The 19,218-nt window shown below is 54.8% G+C and overlaps 4 protein-coding genes across 4 annotated transcripts; 3 read left to right on the top strand and 1 right to left on the bottom strand.

The window, feature by feature from the left end:
• Window positions 1-53: 53 nt before the first annotated feature.
• On the bottom strand, window positions 54-1,278 carry LOC122182892 (40-kDa huntingtin-associated protein-like). Its single transcript, XM_042876540.1, has one exon. The coding sequence runs from the start codon at window positions 1,276-1,278 to the stop codon at window positions 229-231; it is 1,050 nt and encodes a 349-aa protein (XP_042732474.1). The 3' UTR covers window positions 54-228.
• A 516-nt stretch (window positions 1,279-1,794) lies between these two features.
• LOC122182893 (probable G-protein coupled receptor 34) lies at window positions 1,795-5,121 on the top strand. Its single transcript, XM_042876541.1, has one exon. It carries the CDS (start codon window positions 3,906-3,908, stop codon window positions 4,926-4,928), a length of 1,023 nt encoding a protein of 340 aa, XP_042732475.1. The 5' UTR covers window positions 1,795-3,905; the 3' UTR covers window positions 4,929-5,121.
• Window positions 5,122-6,831: 1,710 nt separating this feature from the next.
• Window positions 6,832-13,647, top strand: TRMT2B (tRNA methyltransferase 2 homolog B). Its single transcript, XM_042876826.1, has 13 exons — window positions 6,832-6,972; window positions 7,538-7,815; window positions 8,755-8,809; window positions 9,212-9,331; window positions 9,812-9,911; window positions 10,088-10,158; window positions 10,582-10,728; window positions 10,824-10,918; window positions 11,307-11,521; window positions 11,763-11,864; window positions 12,012-12,131; window positions 12,400-12,499; window positions 13,276-13,647. Exons 2-13 carry the CDS (start codon window positions 7,631-7,633, stop codon window positions 13,400-13,402), a joined length of 1,437 nt encoding a protein of 478 aa, XP_042732760.1. The 5' UTR covers window positions 6,832-6,972; window positions 7,538-7,630; the 3' UTR covers window positions 13,403-13,647.
• Window positions 13,648-14,380: 733 nt separating this feature from the next.
• Window positions 14,381-19,159, top strand: TMEM35A (transmembrane protein 35A). The gene is made up of 2 exons (XM_042876536.1): window positions 14,381-15,159; window positions 17,592-19,159. Exons 1-2 carry the CDS (start codon window positions 15,040-15,042, stop codon window positions 17,976-17,978), a joined length of 507 nt encoding a protein of 168 aa, XP_042732470.1. The 5' UTR covers window positions 14,381-15,039; the 3' UTR covers window positions 17,979-19,159.
• Window positions 19,160-19,218: the final 59 nt, after the last annotated feature.

Here is a 19,218-nt window from a genome sequence, read left to right as displayed (position 1 = left end):
CGGCCCCGCCCCGCGCCCCACGAACCAATCGCTGCAGCCAGGGAGCGCGCTAGCACCGCAGCTTTATTTCAGACGCTGAGCTCGACCGTAACACGGCATTACGCTCCCCGCCGGCGGGGCCACGCGACCCGAGCTCGTCCCGCCGGCAGCTCCCCGCGCACGCGAATTCCGCAGTCCCGAGGCAGCAGGGACCGTCCGGGCACAGTCCAGTGACAGTCCGAGCGGCTTTCAGAGCCCGTGTCCCGCGGGGCTGAGCATATCCTGCAGCACCAGGTGCAGCAGGTGGTTCTGCTCGGCGCTCAACAGCGGCCACAGCTCGGCCTGCAGAGCCCGCAGCGCGGCCGCGTCCTTCTCCTGGCAGGCCAGTACGGCGGACTGCAGCAGCAGGAAGAGCTCTGAGGGCAGGTAGCTGGCGGCCGCAGGCAGCCCTCCTCCCGCCGTGCCGCCCTCGGGCGCCTCCCAGCAGTACTGCTCCAGCGTGCGGGCGTGCTCGGGCGGCAGCCTGCCGGGCGGCGGCTGCAGGAGAAGCAGCAGCAGCACCCGCGACACCTCGCAGCTCACCAGCGCGTCCAGGAAGGCTCCGCCGGGCGCGGCCCCGCCGCTCCCCCCGATCCCGGCTCCAGCCAACGCCTGCGCCCGCGTCAGCGCCGCCAGAGCCCCGGAGTAATCACGGCCCAGCAGCAGGCAGGAGGCGCGCTCCGTCAAGCAGCGCAGCGCCTCCAGGGGCAGCTTAGCGGCCGCCAGGAGCTCGGCAGCCCTCTGGAAGTGCGCGGCGGCGCGGGCGGGCCGGCCCGTATCGCGCAGCGCTGCCGCCAGCTCTAGGCAGAGCCCGGCCGCCAGTGCCGGCTGCCCCCGCTCCAGGTGCAGGCGGGCGGCGAAGGCCCCACAGCTCTGCGCCGCCGCCAGGTGCTCGCCGAAACCGCCGCGCAGGGCCAGGCGCTGCCGCAGGTCCCGCTCCTGGCGCAGGAAGAGCCGCGCCGCTTCGCCCAGCGCCGCCGCCTCGGCGGGGCCGTGGAAGAGGCTTTGCGCGCAGCGCGCCACCGCCAGCTGGCACCAGGCCGCGTAGGGCAGGCTCTCCTGGGCACGCAACTCCCGCGCCAGCGCCGCGAACTGCTCCGCAGCCTCCGCCACGTTCGGTTTCCGCAGGAAACGCCGCCGCAGCTTGGCGGACACCAGCCGGTAACGCGACAGGAAGTCCCCATCCCCGCCGCCGGGGCCCGGCCCGGGCCCGGAGCCGCCCGCCCCACCGGGCCCCGAGCCACCCGCCGCCGCCAGCATCGCGCGTCGCCAGGAAGTGGCGCAATCACGTCGCGTCCCCCTTGGAGCCTTATTCCGCTGACCAATCAGCATCCACTACCGGGTCAGGTGGGGAGGGGCGCAGATGGGGGTGTGGCCTAGTATCAGCCCCGCCCATCTACGAGGCGTGGTCACATCGTGTAGGCCCCGCCCCCTGGCCGGCGGGCAGCCCGGCGCTCGGTGCAGCCCGGTACTCTGCGGCTGCCCGGCAGCAGCGGTCCCGAGGGCGCGCAGGCCAGGGCTGGCTCCTCCCTGTCTCCAGACGCTGTGCTAAACAGGAGGTGCTCAACTTTCTGCCCCGTTGAACCCACTCAGAGTGCCGTGCGGATGCTGCACGGTGGGAACTTCCCTGCGTGGGTAAAAGTTCGGTCCCAAAGGGTGGTGCAGGTGTTGAGGTCTGAGAGCGAAGCTCACGCTCGGTATTTCACATGGGTGGTGAAGTTCAGTGCATGCAATGAGCACCCCCGGAATTCTAAGAAAACCCGTCTGACCTATTGACTCTCAGAGCGTTCCACAAAGCTGCTGACTGAAACTGCAAGGTGGATAATGTAACTCATCCCTCTGCAGCACAAAATCCCCCAGGCTGACAGTGCTGTGGCGTAGCGCTGATCTGCCTCCCCCCCAAACACCCACCGTGCGCAGGCAGCGCTCTTCCTGCACTCAAAACCGCAGAGAGCCCACGGGATGGCAGTGTGCAGTCGGGCTGCTGCCACCCAGCAGTGCGCGTTGGTCTCAGGAAAGCTGTCCTCCGCACAAGCCGTGCCTCGCTTCTCCTCCTGCTGCTCTCTGGCTGCTGCACAAGGTGGCAGAAACCAGGAGTCTGCTGCTTGCTGCTCCGTCCTTAAGCACTGCCAGGAGCAGATGTGCTCTGTGCCTCCGTGGGTGCAGGTACCCAGAGGTACACGTTGCAGAGTGACTGACACCAGCGAGCTGATGCTGTAGAAGTGCCCTTGAAGATCCCCAGGCTTTCTCTAGTCACAGCTATTTCTCTGCTCTCTGTCTGACAGGTTGGGTTTATCTTTTAGATTGACTCAGCGAGGGCAGGAGGTGAGGCTGAGCCAGCACGACTTACCAAGACGAGGAGAAAATGGGCTCAGTGGCCTCCGCTTTCCTCTCACCAAGCTCTGAGATTTCCGTGGATGGAACAAGGCACCTCCTGGCACATTTCCTATCCTGCCCACACTTTGCTGAAATTTGTGTTCTGTTGGGGTCGGATGTTGGTGCCAGGTACCCAAGGAGCATTGCCATGGGTTCAAATCTGAGCCCTCTTTCCTTCTGCCCTCTCACCCCCCTTCTGTTGGGCATTTTCACACCTCCTGCACCATCAGCCTATTTGTGTCCTGTGTACCTGGGTGCACTGCAGAACTTACCTCCTGCACAACCCCCTCCACAAGGGCCAGGAGGGGAAAACCAGGCAAGCCCATGTGGGAGGGAAGTGGGGTGGGAGGTGTCATCACCAGCCAAGGGCTTATAGGGGCCACGAGGAACAGGAACTTCTGTCACAGCCGGTGCAGGAGCTGAGGAGTGCCAGGTGAGGTGGGCAGCTCCGGGTCAGGGCTGCCAGCTGGTGGGGGGCCATGCTCAGAGCTGAAAGGGAGAGCCTGGGGCTGTGCAGGGTTGTGGCATGGGATCATTTGCAGGTGGTGGCCATGTTGCTGTGCCATACAGACACACAACGCGTGCTGCAGGGCTACCTTTACATGCAAACTGTGCTGTCTGTATGCACAGGGGCTGTGCTGGCCCTTGCGAAGTGTATGCAGAGCACTGTGATGGGTGTCAGGCAGAGCATGCTGCTCTCAAACCATCAGGTGCTTGGTGGCAACGTTGCTATGCAGTGAGCTGTGAGCTGTGAATGAGGGGCACTCAGTCCCCTGCGGCTTTTTACCACTGTGAGTTGCAAGCAGCAAGCTCATGGAGCTCTGCAGCCTTCATGCAGGCATGCTGCCCTGCCCTGCTGTCCGGGTATGCTGGGCAGGTGTGGAGGGAACAGAGAAGGGCATTAGAGAAGTTGTGGTATGTGGGAGGGAAGCTGGAGATTTCTGCAGCTCTCCATCACTCAGCATCATGGAAAGTGGAAAGGGGAGGGAGGCACTGGGGCACGCAGGAGCTCATGGGCATGCAAAGGGTTCTGCAGGTGGTCCCAGTGGGGCAGGTGCTGGCAGAGGATGTCCAAGTGCACAGCGTTGGGTCCCTGGGCTGCACATATCCCAAATTCATATTTGCTGTACCTGTTTTGTCACTTGTGTGAAATCAGAGCTTGGGGTGGGCTGACCCCCCACTCCAGACACTGTTAAGCAGCTCACCTCACACACAGCCACAGTCTCATCTGCCCATTCCCAACCTCCCTCATGGCACAGAGCTGAGAGAAGCTGGGACAGGCAGGAACGGGCTCTGCTTTGCTGCCAGTGTTTAATGGGCACATCCTCAGTGGACATTTCCCTACAGAGAGCAGGCAGAACATGTTCTTTGCCCAGAGCCATTTTCCCATTGCATTTGGGGCACTGGGTACCACGGGTGGCTGTGCTCCCTGTGCATCCCAATGCCCGCATGCCTCCAGCTAACCCCAATACCCCTTGCAGCTCTCCCTGCACATCTCATTCCAGGTCCGAATGCTTACGATGGACCCTCAGAGCACCCCCCCTCCTGCCATTGAAGTCACTCAGCAGCTCCTGGGTAACTCCTGCTGTCAGATCCACGACGGGTTCCTCTCAGTGACGCTGCCTGTGATGTACTCACTGATCTTTGCTGTTGGGCTGCTCAGCAATGTGCTGGCATTCTGGGTGTTCTCATTCAGCATGCAGCGCCAGACCTCCATCACTGTGTACATGAGGAACCTGGCCCTCTCCGACCTCCTGCTGGCCCTCTGCCTGCCCTTCCGCATCGCCTTCCAGGACAGGAGTGAGCCCCGTGTCTTTTGCAATATTGTTGGGGCCTTCTTCTACCTCAACATGTATGTCAGTATCACTTTCCTCAGCCTGATCAGCCTGGACCGCTACCTGAAGATCATCCGGCCCCTCCAGAAATACAGGATTCACACCGTATCCTGTAGCACATTGGCCTCTGGGATGGTTTGGGTGGTGAACTTTGCCTTCATGCTGCCTTTCTTTTTTGAGAAAAGAGGGAAGGGACCCTGTGACCATAAATGCTTCCACTTCAGGAGCAAAAGCACCATGGCAGCAGCCTTCAACATGGCCGCAGTAGCTGCCTTCTTCATCGTGCTGTTGCTCTTCCTTTACTTCTACAGCAAGATATTTGCCAAACTGCACCAGGTCTCCTCAGTGAAGGCCCAGCAGCTGAACAAGAAGACCAGCACGAGAGCCATCACCAAGACCTTTGTGGTCCTGATCATCTTCATCGTCTGCTTCACCCCCTACCACACTGTCCGCATCCCTTACATCCTGGCGCAGATCGGGGCCATTTCCAGCCTGCCCTGGAAGCAAGGTCTGCACCTTGCTAACGAGCTCGTGCTCTGCATCTCAGCCCTCAACAGCTGCCTCGACCCCATCATCTTCTTTTTCTTGTCCAGCAGTTTCCGCAGGGCCGTGCTCTGCACCATCCAGGGCAGGCTGAAGGGAGCCCTGCTGAGCAACCAGGGCAGGCTGACCCCCAGCAGGTCTGTGACAGAACTGTAGGGTCAAGGTCCAGAAAATGGGATTTCCTCATTGCAGATTGGCTCTGGCCACTGGTATTTATGGGACAAGACTTGCTGGGAAGATGGAACCACTCCATGAGACATGGCTTAGAGGGCATGGTGTGATGGGTCGGGGTTGGGCTCGGTGATTCACTGAGGTCTTTTCCAGCCATAATGATTCCATGACTCTACGACTCATGTAACACCACCAGGGTCAGAGCCTCCATGGGAGTAAACAAGGAGGAAAGGACAACTGGGACCTTGCTTGTTCCTACCACAGCTGGCATAGGTGAAGAGCATATTTCCAAGCACAAATGAAGCTGGAAGTGCCAAAGGAGATTTGGCTTTGGCCTGGGAACCCCAGGCAGCCCAGAGAGCAGGAGCAGAGCTGCAGGCAGATGGAGGAGAGGAGAGGAGTGAGAAGGGGAATGGGAATCATTACTAAGGACACATCGTCTTCTCACCAAAGAGAGGAAGAAAGGGATGGGACAGGAGAAGGTGCAGTGCAAAAGCATCAGGGAAGGATGAGGAGACATCAAAACATCACTTATGGAGCAGGGGAATATTTTGCTCCATGATGGAGCCCAGAGGTGAGCGCTGCCAGACTTGCACTACAGACCTGCCAGGAAATGCTGCAGCCCTGCAACCTCAAACCATGTCAGCAACAGCTGTATTCTCTTATTACTGCAGCCTCTGTAATCTCAACTCAGCCCCACATCTCTGTGCACTGAGCTCAGGGTTTCCTTTAGCTCTTTGCCCCTCTCACCAGCACATTTGCAGGGGCTGGCAGCTCTCCTGGGCACAGCACAGCTCGCTTGGGGCCATTGCTTCAGGAAGATTGCAATGGGCAGAGGGGCTGCGGTGCCCCCAACCCCCAACAGGAGCAGCTGGCTCTGAGTTTCTCAGCTCTGCTGCTCTGCAGCAGCTCCAAAAGAGAAACCCATGAGAGATGTGCAAGAGTTGCTGCCTTCATCAGCGCCTGTTCCCTTCCTGCAGAAGATATTTCTCTGTATTTTTATCATGTTCTATGCCCACACCTCATTTGTTCCCTTATTCTTAGGGCAGTGCAGAGGTGGAGCAGCAGCATGCACTCCCTATTGGGCAGCACAGCTGGGCAGTGAGGGGTGGGGGTTCATTAAGACCAAAGTGCCATAGTGACCACAAGACTCCAACACCTGAATAATACTTGGGAGAATAAAATGTTTCCTTAAAGACTGATTGATCTGATTTTTCCAATCAAGGTATAAGCAGCTTCAGTCCTCTTTTCTCTTTGTATGATGAGCAGGAGAGAGGGATATTTCACACAGAGGGTGGTGAGGCACTGGCACAGGTTGCCCAAGGAGGCTGTGGATGCCCCATCCCTGCAGGCATTCAAGGCCAGGCTGGAGGTGGCTCTGGGCAGCCTGGGCTGCTGGCTGGTGACCCTGCACACAGCAGGGGTTGGAAATGATGAGCATTGTGCTCCTTTGCAAACCAGGCCATTCTATGATTCTGTGATGATCTCTTTAGCAGAGGTGGGGGGAAAACACAGCCAGCAAAGCTTTTCCTATGGAAAGCTGCATACAAAGGTCACAACGCTGTTTTTCTTTTCCGATCAGTGCTGACGAGCTGCAGCAGTGTGCGGTTCAGAAGCCTCAGCACTGCAACAGCGGTGCCTGTGTGCAGTGCTCAGCGTGCACAACCCCCCCCCCCGCAGCCATCCTCCCCCACAGTGGAAGCCGCAGGGCTTGCAGGGCTGCGCTCACTGCTGGGTGCCCCACATCTCACCCCCCGCCCCAGGATGAAGGCGGTGGGATGCAAACCGACATCCTTTTCATTTCTAGCTCAAAGCAGCACAGGCATCGTTATCTCTGGCAGGCAGGAGGTGACGCGCAGCCGCGGGGGCTGTCGGGAAGTGGCGGCGGTTCCGCTGCGCTGTGACCCCAATATGGCCCCGGTGTGATCCCACTGTGAGCCCAGCACAGCCCCGTGGCAGCACACAGTCGCTGCTGCCCTGCACCCGTTGGATTCTGCACTGCCATGGCTGCAGCCTGCAGCTTGCCCAGGTGAAAAGCAATTTTTCGTTCCCTTTGCATGTAAGAGGAGCCCCCCCTCCCCCTCCTCACGTTACCCCGGGGCTGTTATTGCCTGGATAAGAATTTTAGCTGATAGATGCTTTAATCAGAGATGATTGTTTATTGTGTAGTTAAACTGGTGATGGATGTGTCACGTGGTGAAGCAAAAAATAAATAAATTCATGCTTCAAGCGTACTTGAGACCGTGTCCTTCTCAATCCTGATCCATGACACTGTTGGAATATTATGCTGTAAATTATTAGTAGAGTGTTATGTGGTGGTTATGCAAAGCAGCAGCCGTTCTGCTCTGCCTCATTACGGTAACTGTAATGATGCCTATGCAACGTTAATCCCAGGCCTGGGATGTCTTCAGGAGGTTCACATGAGCCCAAATCACTGCACCGGTAGCTCTGGGTCACTGCTGAGAATCTTTGCGCTGGGAAAGCTGAGCGGTCGTGCTCTAATCCATGGGGAATTCATGACATTCTCTATGACACTCAAATCTGAGGATGGAAAGGACTGCAGAAGCATCACGCCTGTTGCTGCTCTATTCCAGGTGCAGTTGGGGCTCACAGCTGTGACATCTGCTGTGACACCACGGGGTGCACAGTGGGCTGCAGGGCTCTGAGCAGCCCTTCTACTGCCTGCCATGGCTCTGCCCCATGTATCCATGCTGACTTGCCGGTGCCTCCGCCTGCTGACCCCACAGCCCGTGTTCCTGAGCAGCCTGCCTGGGTGGGACTGCCGACAGCCAACAGGGGAGAGAGCAGCCAAGAGGAGAAGGAGGAAGGATGGGGAGGGCCGCAGCCTGCCAGCATCCTCCTGGGAAGAGAGGTACGGCAGTGGGAGGTGTGTGCTGCGTGTGGTGGGGGAGCATTTGGGTATGGAGGGCTGCCGTTAGGAAGGTCTGTGTGTTGTACACTGCATGCACAGCTCAGCTGTCCGCTGTCAGAACCCTGAGCAATCGTGGTGTTTATTGCCCTCAGCAAGCACCAGCCTGGCTGTGATTGTCAGTGCCAGAGCAAAGGGCTGCACTGAGAGCTTAAAGGTTTCACCTCCATCCGCTTCTCAGGTAGAAATGAGAGTCTCAGCTGGGACAGAAGTAATGGAAAGGGCAAACAAAGAGGTCTAAGCAAGAGGGAAGGAGCTGGGACAGAGCAACTGCCCTACTGGCAAAGAGGAAGTACTCACCCATGTGATTCACAGTTCTGTGCTTGAAATCAGCTGGTGATTTGGATGCAGCTCCCAAAGCCCCACTAGGGAAGAACAGCAATATATCCAGCTGAGCACGTGATAGACACTTAGGACAGCTTGGATATTCATCTTGCCCCATCCTCCCTTATTTTCATTGCAAGGCAGCTTTGTGTGTTGCATTCCTGCTCTCCTTGGCTTGGATATAAATATCAGTGGGTTCCAAGATTCATCTCCCAGCTGCTGCTGGAGGGCTGGCCATGTTCACGAGCCAGTAATTCCCCTTATGCAGCACAGAAACTGCATTGGTCCACACTGAGCTTCATCCCATGCAGCTTTCACAGCAGTGACCAGCAATGCGAGCAGGCAGAGGGTGCAGTGAGCAATGAGAGGAGTGTCTTGTTCTTCTATGGGAAACCTCCAGGGAAACAGGGCTGTTCTTGGCTCTGTCTTCTAATGGGGGCTCATCCAGGACAGCGGGGGCCCAGGCTCAGTCTGTCCTGTGCTCGCTGTGGCTCCTGTGTTTGTTGTGGCTCCCGGGTCCTCCCACCCCAAGCAGCTCTGAGCTGTTGTGCTTTCCAGGTTGGCAGATGCAGCGACACCGCTGTGGAGAATTCCATACCAGGAGCAGCTGCAGGTAAGGTGTGCAAAGCTGGAATTTCTCCATCATGTTGCCCCAACTGTCCCTTTCCATGCCCTTGAGCAACTGCCCTTAGGATATGGCACAGCAGCTGGTCCAACTCCACCGAATCATTAGGATTGGAAAAGACCTCAAAGATCACCAAATCTCACCCCAACCCATCCCCACCATGCTCGCTGAGCCAAGTCCCTAAACCCCACCCTTTGCTGCCTTCATTCCTGAGTTATTCTAAAGCACAAAAGATGCCCAGGCCCTGCCCAGTGCAGGACAGGTTAATGGAGGCTTCATTGCTCCAACACCCCAGACCCACCCTTGGGGCCATGGTGTCTCCATTGCTGTGTGGTACACAGAGGCTGTGTGGTCTTGTGGGAGTGTTCCTGGCTTTGGACTGCTCTGTAGGTGAAGTATGAAAGCCTGAGGGAGGTTCTGCAGATCCTGACATCACATCTGTTGGAGCTGGGAGGAGGTGTGCAGGATCCCGGAGGGCTCTGCTGTCCCCTGCAGCCCGTGGTCCCCTCGGTGAGTGCCCATGGTTGGTTCCAGAGGAGCTCCCTTGCTGCCTTCTGCTTTGCAGACTGCAGAACAAGAGCTGTATGCTGCACTCATACAAATCTGCACCAGAAGCAGTCACCGCTGTTGCTGTCACCGCTGCTGAAGCACAGCAGCCACTGTGCTGCATCCACTGGTTGGGCTCCACAAATGCCCAGCAAGTGCTGTTGAATGGCAACGGGTGCCACTTTTTATGCATGGAAGAATTTATTGACACCCCTTTGCTTCATCTGCACTCCCACGTCAGACGGCATTCTGTCAGACTGTCCCTCTGCTGCCATCTGTCACAAAGCAACAAAAGGAATCAGGATATTATTGGGAAGCTTCAGCCCCTACTGCCATCCCCGCAGCGTCTGCCTCTGACATTGTGGGCCAACATCATAAAACAGGAAGCATCACTTTTGGAGCAGCCCTTGTGCAAGGCTTTGATTTCCTTCTTTCCTCCCTCAGCCCACCATCAATGGGTACCGCAACAAATCCACGTTCTCCGTGAACCGAGGGCCGGATGGGAACCCCAAAACAGTGGGGCTGTATGTGGGGACGGGCAGAGGTCAGTATGGGACCAGGGGTGGTGCTGGGTGAGAGCTGCTGGGCTTACATATCCCCTTTTCTTCTCTTTTTTACAATGGGGTGATTCAGAGCAAAGGCTTTTCTCCAGCTTACAGCACTGCACGCTGCATGGTTTGCAGTGAAACAACCCCCTCAAATACCCATCTCTCTCTCCAGCAAGAAATATTGTCTGCGTGAGAACTGACCACATGAAGAACATACCCCTAAAGCACAAGCAAGTGGCCCAGGTAAAGTAAATACCACGTCTGTCTGCAGGTGGGAGAACAGACAGGGTGCTTGGGGAACGCTGCATTGGTTGTATGTTTGTGTCCATCCAGTGTGTATGTGTATGTCTATGGATGTGTAGTTATGTGTTGTTCTTGGATCTGTTTTGATTCTGGCCAATGGAAAAAATGCCTTTTGAAGCACAAAAGTTAATGCCGGAACCTCAGAAGCATCCCCTGGAGTGAAGTTAATGAAGCAGCAATTAATTGCTATTTAAAACAGACGAGAGGCACCAAGTGGGACGATTGAAACGTGTTGTTTTCCTCGCAAAGAGTTTTCTCTCGACCCGAGATAGCACAGAGGGCAATGGTGGAACAGTCGCTGTTTGGGGCACAGCATCACACGAGGATGAGGCTGTGTCCCTCACTGTGCTGTGCTCCATGCAGTGCTATGAGCAGTTCATCCACCGCTCCCCGCTGGGCTCCTGCATCCTGTTCCATGAAGGTGGGCACTGGAGGGAGCTGGTGGTGCGCACCTCCCAGCACGGCCACACCATGGCCATCGTCACCTTCCACCCCCAGCAGCTGGGCCGGGTGAGTGGGACTGGGCCAGCTCCAGGCCATCCCAATGGCTGTCACGGATGTCTCTATGGGCATATTGAAGCGACCATTCCTTTCCTCTCTTCCAGGAGGCTCTGGATGCTCAGAAAGCACTGCTGAGAGAGTTCTTCACCTGCGGACCTGGAGCAGCGTGTGCCCTGACGTCACTGTACTTCCAGGAGAGGTACTGATTTGGTTCTGCCCCATGGGAGCGTTGAGCCTGGGGAACAAAAGGGAAAACCTAAAGTGCTCTTAGACATGACCTGGGTACTGCCAGGCTGATGGCTGCACTCAGTGGTCTTAGGGATCTTTTCCAACCTAAATGATCCAATGGTTCTATCATTCCCAAATTGCATCAGCAGCAAAAGAGGGCTACAAACCTCTACAAAGGGCCACAACCCCGCTACATCGTTGTGACCCAATTCAATTCTCAGTTGCAGATCCCTTAAAAGTGTCACAATTCCTTGATCTTGTTGAAATGCTCGTATGGAATAAAAGCAAACGTGCACCCCAGGAAAGGGGCAATGAAACGCCGCCCCCCCAGCAGGGTGTCATTTTATGTGTCCTTCCAGCACCATGACACGCTGTTCCCATGAGCAGTCACCCTTCCAGCTCCTTCATGGAGAGCCACACATCTTCGAAGACGTGCTGGACCTGACATTTCGCATCTCCCCAGATGCCTTTTTCCAGGTGAACACGAGAGGAGCAGAAGTGCTGTACCGGGCAGTCAGGGAGCTGAGCCAGGCTGCCACAAACACTGTGCTCCTCGATGTCTGCTGTGGGACGGGTGAGCAGCATGAATCATAGAACAGTTGGGTTGGAAGGGACCTTAAAACCCACCCAGTCCCACTTGTGTTGTGAGCTGGGTGCCCCCCACCAGCTCAGGCTGCCCAGAGCCCCATTCAGTCCAGCTACAGGGATGGGGCACCACAGCTCCCTGGGGCTGGTGCTTTCCATGCCCAACATTATCTCCAATGCTTGTTTTCCTACACTGAAATGCAGTGTGTTTGTGCATCCCTGGTTTCCAGGCACGATTGGTCTCTCTCTGGCTCGCCACGTGTCCAAGGTCATTGGTGTTGAGATAGTGCAGAAGGCAATAGAGGATGCCAGGTGGAATGCAGCATTCAATGGTAAGTTCAACCACTGCCATTGCTGAGAAACCTGAAGCAAAAGTGAAAGGTTGCTCCTAACTACTCCCTCCAGTCAGCAAAGAGTGGGATTTTGTGTTAGGGTATCTGAGAGTGCACCTTGTTCGTGTGTCTGCTTTCGCTTTGCAGGAATTTCAAACTGTGAATTTCACAGTGGAAAGGCAGAGGCTGTGTTACCAGAGCTGCTCTCATCGTGGGAGGATGCCCGACCCCTTGTTGCAGTGGTGAACCCATCCCGGGCTGGGATCCGTAAGGATATACCATTTATTTTCACCTTGAAGAGAAAGTTTTGAGCAAGCTGTGTGTGAGCTGTTGTGCTGGCTCCAAGCCCTCAGCTCACTCATTCTCTAGATGTTCACTCTGGCCCTACAACCACCCTCATGGCCTCTACTGGTTTGGGCCAGTGTTGGGAAGTCTCACAGTGGTCCTAGAGCCCAGATGCTGCCCACTGCAGTGGGGTGTCCCCAGGAGCTGGAGTGTCACCAGGACATGGTGAGATGGTGCTGTGCTGTTGCAGATCACAGGGTTGTGAGGGCCATCCGGAGCTGCGGGGCCATCCGAAGGCTGCTCTACATCTCCTGCAAGCCGGAAGGTGAAGCCATGAGGAACTTCCTTGAGTGAGCAGCCTCCTCTTTTCTTTTCTGCTGACATTAGTGACACTTGCGTGCCCTGAGAACGGGGACCTGAGGATCTGTCCTCAGCACATGGGGGGAGTTTGTTGTTACCTAATTTCACAGGGTTAATTCTGCAGGTGGGACCCCGGTCAGTGTGTGGCCAGAAGTGGTTTGTGCTTTTGCACTGCTTTGGGTTTACCTGCAAGCTGCATTGGTTGAAGCAGTGGGTATTCCTGATGCTGAGTGCCAGCAGAATGCATCATTCAGGGGTAGAAAAAAATGCAAAGGTGTTGTAATGACATTGTGCACAGCCCTTCCCAGTATAACAAGGAGGGCGGTGGGGCACTGGAGCAGGTTGCCCAAGGAGGCTGTGGATGCCCCATCCCTGCAGGCATTCAAGGCCAGGCTGAATGTAGCTCTGGGCAGCTTGGTCTGCTGGCTGGCGACCCTGCACACAGCAGGGGTTGGAACTGGATGAGCATTGTGCTCCTTTGCAACCCAGGCCATTCTAGGATTGCATAATTCTATGATAACAGTGCAGCAGGGTGTGGGACACCACATCCCCACGCTCCCTGCAGGAAGGTGGGCCTCCAGCCAATGAGCAAAGCCAGCTCCTGGGATTAGCCATCACCTCCTTAGGGTTAATCACCCAGCCGAGGGCTGACGGATGTTAGCCAACCTAAAGATACTCTCTTAATGCCTCCTCCGTGAAGCTAATGGCACAGGAAGGCTTACAGGGCAGGTCTGAAGGTCGCCCTTCAATGCTGTTCTTCCTGCAGGCTGTGCTGCCCCCCTGACCCAAGGAAGAAGCTGGAAGGAGAGCCGTTTAGCCCCGCGCTGGCTGTCCCTTTTGACATGTTCCCTCACACTGCTCACTGTGAGCTGGTGCTGCTGCTCACCCGCTGACAGCAAGGAGGTTTGCAGCTCTGCGAGCTCAGGAAGCGACCTCCTGATGTCCTTAAGGAGCGGATGTGGCTGCGACTTGAACTTATTTTTATATGAATCTCAAGAAATGAGTTATTTTCCATTTGCTCTTACTGCGGGTTGCCTAATCTATATGGGAACATAATGATTTCTGGAAGTCGTTTTCTCATTGGGTTGCTCTGCAATAGCCAAATAAATAGATAAACCAGGCTAATTGTATAAATGAATAGAAGGTATTTGTGTGTTATGCTCTTCTCATTGGCTGGCAAGCTGCAAGCCTCAAAGGTGCTTGAAACTCTCTCCAGCTCTTCAGAAAATGAAACTACTGCAAATTGGAGGTAGATCTCAGTCTGCAGAATGTTTCTACAGTCGGGCGTTGAGTTTCCTCAGAAAGAAGAAATTGGTTGAACGGAGGTTGGCAAACTTCTAAGGAAACAGGGAGAGCTTCTGCCCTAAAGACTCTGCCTGCTGGTATCTCTCACAGCTGTGATTTGATCCTAAAGAACCCTAAGGATCACAGGATCATTGAGAATGGAAAAGACCTCTAAGATCAAGTCCAACTGTACACCTACTGCCAGTATTCCCCACTAAGCCATGTCCCTAAGAGCTTGGGACAGTGCCAGCCACCTTCACTGGGCTCTTCAAATGCATAGGGTCAGGACCTGGGGCTTGTTAGAGCAGATCCTACAGCAGAAGGGAGGTGATGGGCACACTGCTGGCAGGTTCCCTCGTGCTGCCCCTTTGCATGCTTTCCCTCTCGTTTTCAGCTCACAGTGAGGGATGCTGTTCATGGAATCATAGAATGGCTGAAGTTGGAAGGGACCATAAAAATCACCTAATTCCAACCCCCTGCCATGCACAGGGCTGCCAACCAGCAGCTCAGGCTGTGCAGGGCTCCATCCAACCTGGCCTTGAATGTCCCAAGGGATGGGGCACCCACAGCTCTCTGGGCAGCAGTGCAGGGCCTCACCACCTGTAAAGGATTTCTTCCTAACCTCTAACCTAATCCTCTCTCATTTTAGTTTAAAGCCATTCTCCCTCTTTCTGCCACTATCTGCCCCTGTAAAAAGTCAGTCCCCGTGCTGCTTATAAAATCCCTTCCGGAGCTGCACTGAGCTCTCCCTGCAGCCCTCTTTTCCCCACGCTGAGCTGCCCCATCTCACAGCCCGGCTTCAAAGCAGAGGTGGTTCTCCAGCAACATTGCTTTGTATAATTATACCTCGACTTCTTGCTGTAAGGTGGGAAACAGATCTCTGCTAGGCTGTCCTGCCAAAAGGAAATCGACCACAAATCAAAGGAGGGGAGAGAGAGAATGACTTCACATCAAAAAAAAAATCCAAAAGCAAATCAACACGGGATCAGGAAACGGTTGCTGTGGAGCGCTACACACACGGGGAGGAGCTGGCAGCGGGGTTGCTCCGTCCTTATAGGGACGCGGGGCTCCGGGAGCGGCAGCCCGTGCCCGGAGTTGCGGGGTGTTGCGGGGCGGGCGTTAGGACCCGGCGGCCGCGGGGCGGAGAGGCCGCATCCCTGCCGCTGCCTCTGCAGCGTTATTCCTCGGTTCCCTCCATGGTGACCGCAGCCCGGAGGCCGCGTTAGGACCGCATCCCGGCGGCTCGATGGCATCCCCCAGGACCATCACCATCGTCGCCCTTTCGGTGGCCCTGGGGCTCTTTTTTGTCTTCATGGGGACCATCAAGCTGACCCCGCGGCTCAGCAGGGATGCCTACAACGAGATGGTGAGGTCGGCGGAGAGGCGGCCGTGAGGCTCTCGGGTGGGGACCGCGACCGCTGCGGAACAACGATGGGAGGGAGGGAGCCAACCGCTGGGTACGGGAGGAACCGAGCGAGAAGATGCGGGCATCCTCCTGCGAGAAAGCTCCGGTGCGGGGCGAGGAGGATGGGATGGCACCGCTGGTCCCTAAAGATGGGGGAAGGATGGATGCGGGGTGCGGGGTCTGGGGAGGGGCTGCGGGTCCGGCCATCCCTGGGCAATGCCCGCCTCGCATCACACTCGATGTTGTGGGTGCTTTCCTGTAGGAGCAATGGCACTGAGTGTCCCCACCTCACCGGGCTTGTGGGAGATTAATTCCCATCCGTGAGATGCTGTGGGATTCTTAGCGGGCAGAAGGAGATGTGAAGAATCCCCTCATGACTCCCTGTGCTCTGGGAAATGGACCTCTCCCCCATAGGGTGCTAAGGAAGGGGATGGCACCGCGTGCATTTATCAGCTGGGAGAATCCCAGAGCAAGAGCAAGGGCTGGCCCTCTGCTCCCATCTGCCTTGGGTTATTCTCCTGCCCTCCTCCATTTTCATTTTATTCTTTGCAGTGGTGGAAAAGCGCCGGTGTAATTCTTGGGCCCGTAAGAAATAGTGATGGAAGTTTCCAGCACGTTCTGTTCTCTCCCATCGCTGCACCTGCTTTTCCTTAGCTCTCAAATAACATCTGAATGGCAGTGCTGTGTCTGCAGACCTGCACAGGTCTCTGATAGAGGACAGTGTTGCAGAATAACTCAGGACTGAGAAGTGAGGAGAAAATGTCCAGAAAACAAAGCTCTCCAGCTCCTGCTGCCTCAGTGAAGTGTAGGAATAAGGCACTGAGGCTTTGGCAGCATTGCAGAATGCTCACTGCATAGCACTGGGCTTCTCTGTGGGTTTATGCTTTGCCAGGAGTGAGGCCTACAGGTAGGGATGATCTCTGTTTTTATTACAAGGAGGAGGTGGAGGCATTCAGAGATTGGGCAACAACACCATTCCTAATGCCCTGCGCTGTGATGAGGCTCGTTAGGTTCCTATGCTTTTGCTGCACAGTAAACCAGGGTGATACGTTAAATAGATAAGATGGGGATGAAAACCTGATTTTGCTCATCGGTGTGTGACTTCTTGCCCCAAGCAAACACAGAACCGCTGCTGTTTACCCAAATGTGCAGTGATTTTATTAGTTTTATTTTCCCACTCAGCAAAAAGCACGCACAGCTGTTTGTTTATGGCAATACCAGAGTGCTGTAGGGCGTACCACCAACCCACTGCTTTATCTATCTGTTAAAAACTGCTGCCTTCAGGAGAGCTTTTGTTGACAGAAGTCTCAAAGCACATCCTGACCTTACATCCACTTGGTCAAAGGATCTTTGTTTGGTATCAAAAATGACAAAACTGAATATTGTTCAACCACAGCATCATCAGCTTCTCTTAAAATTCACGGAGAAGTAGAGAAGTTCTGTGTGCCCACAACGCAGGTTTCCAAAACTGCTTGGGAAGTAAATGTGCAAACCCACCTATACCTCATGTTCAAATGCAAGAACTTGAGTGCATGTAAGGACAGAGGTTGCTTCTCCCCTGAAACAAGGAGGCAGCTGTGGAAGGAGGCTGGCAGCAGCTCACAGTGCTTCTAAATCCAGCATGAATCAGAGGGCAAGGATGTCAAGTGCCTGCTTGCTTTTATCTGAGGAAAGAAAGGATCACAGAGGTGTGTAAGAGCAGGAGCAGGACTCACAAAGGTGAATCTGAGCTCTGATGCGTTGTCTGTCCCACCCTGAGTCTGTCCTGCCCACAAACCCTGGGGTACTTTGTGTTGTTTTGAGATGGGAAGTGATTTCTTCCACCTTCTGTGCCCTGGCTTGGCGGGGATGAGGTGTGTTATTTAAGGGCATGATACTCTCAGACAGTTGTTTTTTTTTTTAAACATGGTTCTGCATTGTTGATCGTAGCAATGGTAACTTCAGATTTTGGGAGAAGGAGTGCTTAACACACTCCTAGCTCCAGCATTGGGTGCTAGTTTGCACAGCTGTCTTCCAGCTCCTGAAGGAGTATTGCAGGTTGATGGAGTGTTAATATCCTTCCATCAGAAGCTTTATGGCTATGGAGGGGTATCATACCAGTGGGGTTTGTGATGACTGAACTGATCTTGGTTTCCCAAGGAGGCTGTGGATGCCCCATCCCTGCAGGCATTCAAGGCCAGGCTGGATGTGGCTCTGGGCAGCCTGGGCTGCTGGTTGGCGACCTGCACACAGCAGGAGGTTGGAACTGATGAGCATTGTGGTCCTTTGCAACCCGGGCCAATCTATGATTGTATGATTGTATGATTCTATGATCTTTACACCATACCACGCTTACCTATGCCAATGAAAGTCACCTCTCCCCTCTCACATCACCGCATGATGCTTGGTTTCAGAAGCGAGCCTACAAAAGCTACGTGAGAGCCCTCCCCATGCTGAAGAAGATGGGAGTCAGCTCCATCCTTCTCCGCAAGAGCATCGGAGCCCTAGAAGTGGCATGTGGCATTGTCATGACACTGGTTCCCGGCCGCCCCAAAGACGTGGCCAACTTTCTGCTCCTCCTGCTCGTGCTGGCTGTGCTCTTCTTCCACCAGCTGGTGGGGGACCCGCTCAAGCGTTACGCCCATGCTCTGGTCTTTGGGATCCTGCTCACCTGCCGCCTGCTGATTGCCCGCCAGCCCGAGGAGCAGCCACCAGAAAAGAGGATGCTGTCGGTGAATGGGGATGAGCAGCCGCTCCTCCACGAGGCAGCTCCTGAGAAAGGCAAAGTGAAGGTATCTTAGTGGAGTGAGTCTGAGGAGTACGGACCCTCGAGGCAGCTCTCTCCAAAAGCACCCAGAAAAAATCCTTTTTTTTTTTTTTTTTTTAATTTACCTATTTATATTTTTCAGCTGTCTAAATAAAGTTTCACTTGGGGTCTGAGAGATATATGGTATGTCTACACCGTAGTCTTGCTTTTGCTGCTGGCCTGTAATGCAGGAAGATACAAGCTAGCTTTGAGCAGGATGGTTTGGAGGCAGTTAGCACCTGGCTGGAGGAACATTGGCCTCAGCAGGAGCTGCAAAACCAGAGTGGGGGCAGCTCATCATGCTACATTGGCACTCCTGAGGTGGGGGTTTGTCCCTGAGCATAAGACCTGAGATCCTCAGCAGTGTAAAGTTGGCCTGGATGCACTTCTGCTATGTTACAGCCTCAGCAATCAACTGCTGGGTAGAACATTACCACTGCCCTGCACTGGCTTGTGCAGCCCAGCCCATAGAGTCACCCCAGGCACAAATGTACATTTTCTTTTATGTTGTCAGGCAGGGAATGGACCCTACTCAGCATTGTTGTGTTTGAGGGAGGTGTCCCATAGCCTTTGCTGCCTGTGACCAGTCCGTTGTGTGGTCCAGTGATGCAGGGAAAACGTGATGCACTACTTACATCTTGGATTTCCATGCTTTGCAGAGGCTTTAGAACAGGGCAGTGGCCTCTTAACAGTAACTTTTTCCCTATTTAACATGAAGCAATGGTATCTGTTTACCTCCCAACTGAGAATAAGGCTCCCCGCTGAGGGGATGGGAAGCAGTACTGCCTAAAGAATTGCTTTTATCCATTACCATATTCCCAAATAGTTTGCTGCTGGCAAAGAGCGTCAAACTCTCCCTTTCAAGAAGAAAATAAAAAGAAAAATAAATCCCTTTTTCCAAAACTGCTGCAATTTCTTGGAATCCATGGTTACTGCTAACAGATGAGGGTCTGAGCATGTCTGGGTGTCACACTGTGCATCCCATACTTCAGTGGGAACGTCCCACTGGGGGAGGTCCTCTCACAAGACCCCAAATCCCTGTGTGTCAAAGCTGAAATCTTATGGAGTGTCACAAGAAGTGTGTTTTACCTCTGAGTTCTGTTTGCTTCTGTCGATGTTTGTCTGGGTTTTTCCTTATTCGTTATTGATGAAAATAAACTTCTTTTTTTTTTGAAACTTGGAGAAAGATGGTCCTTTTGGGAGATGCATCTGGAAATAATCTTCCCGTGTGCTCC

Source organism: Lagopus leucura, unplaced genomic scaffold (assembly GCF_019238085.1).
Source record: "Lagopus leucura isolate 7727_CA_CO unplaced genomic scaffold, USGS_WTPT01 Super-Scaffold_100016, whole genome shotgun sequence".
NCBI classification, from domain to species: domain Eukaryota; kingdom Metazoa; phylum Chordata; class Aves; order Galliformes; family Phasianidae; genus Lagopus; species Lagopus leucura.
This window is presented reverse-complemented; position numbering and strand designations above follow the sequence as displayed.